This window comes from Morone saxatilis, unplaced genomic scaffold, assembly GCF_004916995.1.
Source record: "Morone saxatilis isolate NCDOM2014 unplaced genomic scaffold, NCSU_SB_2.0 Contig11, whole genome shotgun sequence".
Lineage (NCBI taxonomy): Eukaryota > Metazoa > Chordata > Actinopteri > Moronidae > Morone > Morone saxatilis.
Genome location: NW_023339663.1, coordinates 24929023 through 24933271, shown reverse-complemented (window position 1 = coordinate 24933271; position 4249 = coordinate 24929023). Strand labels below are relative to the sequence as shown.

Below are 4249 nucleotides of genomic sequence, written 5' to 3'. Positions count from 1 at the left end.
TAAATGTTACACAGTGGACCTTGAATAACTAATTGTAAGGTCTGTGGACAGGACTCTGGTACACCTTTGCGTTAAATAAATATAAACTGAATAGTCTGTGGTGGCATAAAAAAATAACATAATAACTTTTGTTAGACAAACATTGGACAGTGATTACAACCATTAGAATGTAATTGAATTCTTAAGGTTAAGGTTTCATTTCTGATTTGTGATTTGATTTAATATTTAATAGCTTTTTTTGGCCCTTCACCTATGAGTCCGTTAAACATGCTCACTTCAGTTCATTCATTTTTAAAAAACAGAGAGAGCTACTCTGTGCAGCTCCAGCTATATGACGTCCAAGCTGATTGTGGTGAAAAGCAATCGTCTAATATGTATCTAAATGTGTTGTTTTTTGGAAACTATGTATAAATACACACAAGTGTGTGTGTGCGCGCATTGATAGAAGACAAGATGTCATGTTTTATTCAGAATGAGGCATGAGGAGCAGTTCTGTTCTGGAGCCAACAACTCCTACACCTCCCCTACTCATACTTCATACTGAGCCTGGCAGGTATCAGGGGGTAAAATGTTAGCCCTGATACCTACAAGTTTTCATACTTTATGTCTCACTAGTCCTCTTTTTTGCTGTATCGCTCTCTCTTGTGTCTTTCTCACACATTCTGCCTTTCATGAGTGTTGTCAGTTTGCAAAATTCACCACTTTTGTTAGGCTAATTAGAAAAATTATGTTCAATTCTGTGGTCACAGACATTACAAGCACTAACAAGAATTGAGGGGGAAAGGGTGAAGGTCACAATACGCAAAATAGATGTTAAAGTGAGTAATCTGGAAAACTAGAATACGAAGTATAGAGAAAGAAAGAGGAATTGTTTTTCTCACTCTGCTCAGCTAGTTGTTTTATTTTTCTGAGAAACAGACATTTAGCAATTGTGTTCTCATTATAAAATGTCCCTCTGTATTGTTTCAATGGCAACAGTAAAACCAAGGAATCCAGATAAGAGATTTGCAGCTCAGCAGGTCCAATGCCAGGTTTATTTGCGCTTTTCAGATTTAAAAACACTTCAACCCTAATGTTCATAGTATTCTCTTTAGAGTAGCTTCAAAGTTAGATAAAACATTTTTTACATTTTGACAATATCACATATATTTAGCACTTCACTGAAGCTGTATCATACTTATATGAAGAGGAATATTAAAATATTCAAGACTTCAGGATGTCTTGTGCATCATTTTGCACACAGTTCCTTAATTCATGACATATGTGTATCTAGAGAAACTTGAGATCTTGACTAGAATTTTAAATAGTACAAAGTAGCTGCAGCCACAGTGCAGCGCATACAGGTTCCAGTACACTGTATCTTTCTCTCTCTCTCTCTCTCTCTCTCTCTCATTTGTTCCTTCCTAGGTTTTACAGATAAAGACAAACAAGATATTTGTTTTCTATACAATAAAAATGTTCTAAAGCTCAATATCTGAAAAAAAATATTCATCACTTTTTCCTTCTCCCCCTTTTCTCTCCCTGCTTTTCTGTGGTTTAGTTGTCCAGCATATAAAGCGGAGAGACATCATCCTGAAAAGGGAACTGGGTGAGGGAGCGTTCGGTAAAGTCTTCCTGGCAGAGTGTTACAACCTCAGCCCCACCAAGGACAAGATGCTGGTGGCTGTCAAGGTATGTCTTCACTGTGCAAACGTGTATGCATGTTTTAATGGGAGGTTATGTGCCAGGACACAGCTATCTGAAATAACTCTCTATATAGTACACTGTGTTCATTTTCCGCCATTTTATTTGAGTGTTCGTAATCTAGGCATAAAAAAAAAGCATGTCATGTCATGCACACAACTTTGTGCTAACAACCCTACAATGCAATGCATCTTGTTGTACAATGTGAAAACTGCCATTGTGCAGTTATTATCAGTGTACAGTAAAATATGCCAAAGTTAGGTAGCTTTCCTATGGAAGCCCAGGGAATTATCTTTTTTTTTTTTGCATCCCAATTTTCATTTTCACTGAAAAAACTATGCAAATCACGATGATGTGACCTTTGTTGAGGTCTCTACCAAACAAACATGCATGTATCCATATCTACAGTACTTCATTATAATGCTGTTTGTCACACATTTTTTCTTTATCAAAATATTGCAGCTTCTGCGATTTGGATATTGCACTTGGCCATATTATGATTTTGATAATACTTATATTATATTATTGTGCAGCTCTATTAGAAATAGTCACTAGTTATATCAGAAAACGTTTTTACATCATTTCAATGACCCAATTTCCATTTAAATTATCCTTGAATCCTACCCTCACCCACGCAAATAACAGATGCAAGCATAATTCTCAAAATGTCAAACTATTCCTGTAAATGACAGGTATGCTTGTTTTCTCTTTCATGAACTTGGTATAGTTTGAATCACTACCATGTTATACAGTATGTCACTGTAAGACATGAGCAAAAAGGACATTTATCTCTTTGAAAATGTCACAAATTAATTTTGTTAGTAGGAAGCAATGACCTCTGTGACCTGAGACACAATGTAGATAAAATATATTTTGGAAAGTCTTTTGTTTGGTGGGTAAGGGCTCTGTCATCTGGAGCTGGGTGCCTCGACCTCTACCTTTCTTTGTACCATTCAAAACCTGTCTAAGTATCAGCCAAGGGACCAGCAGTTACGGTGGAGCAAAGTTAATACCCCAGTGAACTTGATGCTTTGTTTTAAAGCACTTAAAGCTTTATAACAATCTGTGGCATCAGATGCTTTCACAGTGGGGCCTCAACATTAAGTTGTGCTTGGCAGCTCCAGGCTGAATACGAGCGAACTGGTATAAATGGGCTGAAGCAGGGGGATGCCTAAATATGAGGTTGCAGACTCAGCAAACCTACCCAGGAAATAAATTAAAGTCAGAAAACCACCCTGACCTTGACAACAGGAGAAGTTAGTGGAAGAGTTAAGATGACAATGATGATGGAGTGTCTGGATGTAACTTCCTTTTCTTTGTATTACAGGATTAACAAAAGAACCTTAATCTGTTTTATAATAATCCTCCTCTACAGAATCCTCTTTATTTTTAAAACACAATGCAATGTGCATTTTCATCTGAACATGTTCCTGTCTGTGATAAAGCAGAAAGAGGCTCTCTGAATACACTTAAAGGTCAACAAAGGGAAAATTCATTGCAGCTCTTTCCCTCAATTTATTGTAGTCAAGCACTTGAAGGTATTGTTTTGGAGAGACGCCCAGACAGGAGACATTTCCTTAAGAGTGCGGTTTGATTTGGTAATAGAATTTTATGGTCATTTTACCTACTCTGCCGTACATCTCAACCACCTCCAGCTCTTCACTGCAAGAAAAGCACATATGAGTAAATGTATTTCCATCCCAAGGTCTTTCCATCTGTAATAGCGTCAGCAGCAGGCTGGGGAAGCAGGACTCAAGGCCAAGCAGATCAAGAGAAGCAACTTGCTGTATTTTCTTGTTGCGGATGAAGTGTCAAGAGTCTTTTTTCTCCAATAGAGTCTGCAGTAAGGCACGTTATTGCTGTTATTTGATCCCCCCCCCCCCTTTTTTTTCTGACACTGGTGGCTTTAACTAACATCTGAACAAGATTTGATATTTCATGTGTACTCCACTTGAAATGAATTCAAGGCACTCCCTGCTTTATCATTTAACCAATCAGATCAATTTGTTTTGTGTACAGTAGTTCCAGCCAGCTGCTCCTGTACTCCCTGAACATTACAGTTGTTGTGCTTACTGGCCTAAAAACTGTGTACAGGATTATTAGATGTATATAATGTATAGCCACTGTATACTACTGTATACTGAGAAAATGCTGTTCGGTCAGTCAGACTACTTCATAGTTTCAAAGCGTTATTTATGAATATAAAGGAAATGCTTCTGAATTTGGCATACAGTAGACTCAGTGTTGTGTTTTCCATCGACTATCAGGAGAACAAGATAACCGTATAGAAACCGATTTGCCCTGTTATCTTCTCTATCCCGATGGAGTCTAGCTGGTGCTTATGGGGAAAGAGGAGGAGATTGGCAAACAAGTGTATCAACAACATGAGCTGGAGGCAGTAACAAAAGGGAATGGATGACTCAGTATAAAAAAACAGTTCAGACCACACCCAGGACAGTAAGGGTCTACAGCGACGCTAGCAGCTCTTTGGAGCTGTACATTTATCCCACTGGCACAGCAGTGGGATAAATGCCAATGTCAACATGCTAACATGCTCTCAGTGACA

General features: G+C 38.1%; 1 protein-coding gene across 1 annotated transcript in view; it reads left to right on the top strand.

Moving 5' to 3' along the window:
• The window catches only part of ntrk3b (neurotrophic tyrosine kinase, receptor, type 3b), a 136238-nt gene that overhangs the window by 111914 nt on the left and 20075 nt on the right, over positions 1 to 4249 (top strand). The window contains exon 14 of the mRNA XM_035682205.1: positions 1541 to 1671. Within this exon, the coding sequence (XP_035538098.1) occupies positions 1541 to 1671 (131 nt within the window). The remainder of the gene's footprint in view (positions 1 to 1540; positions 1672 to 4249) is intronic.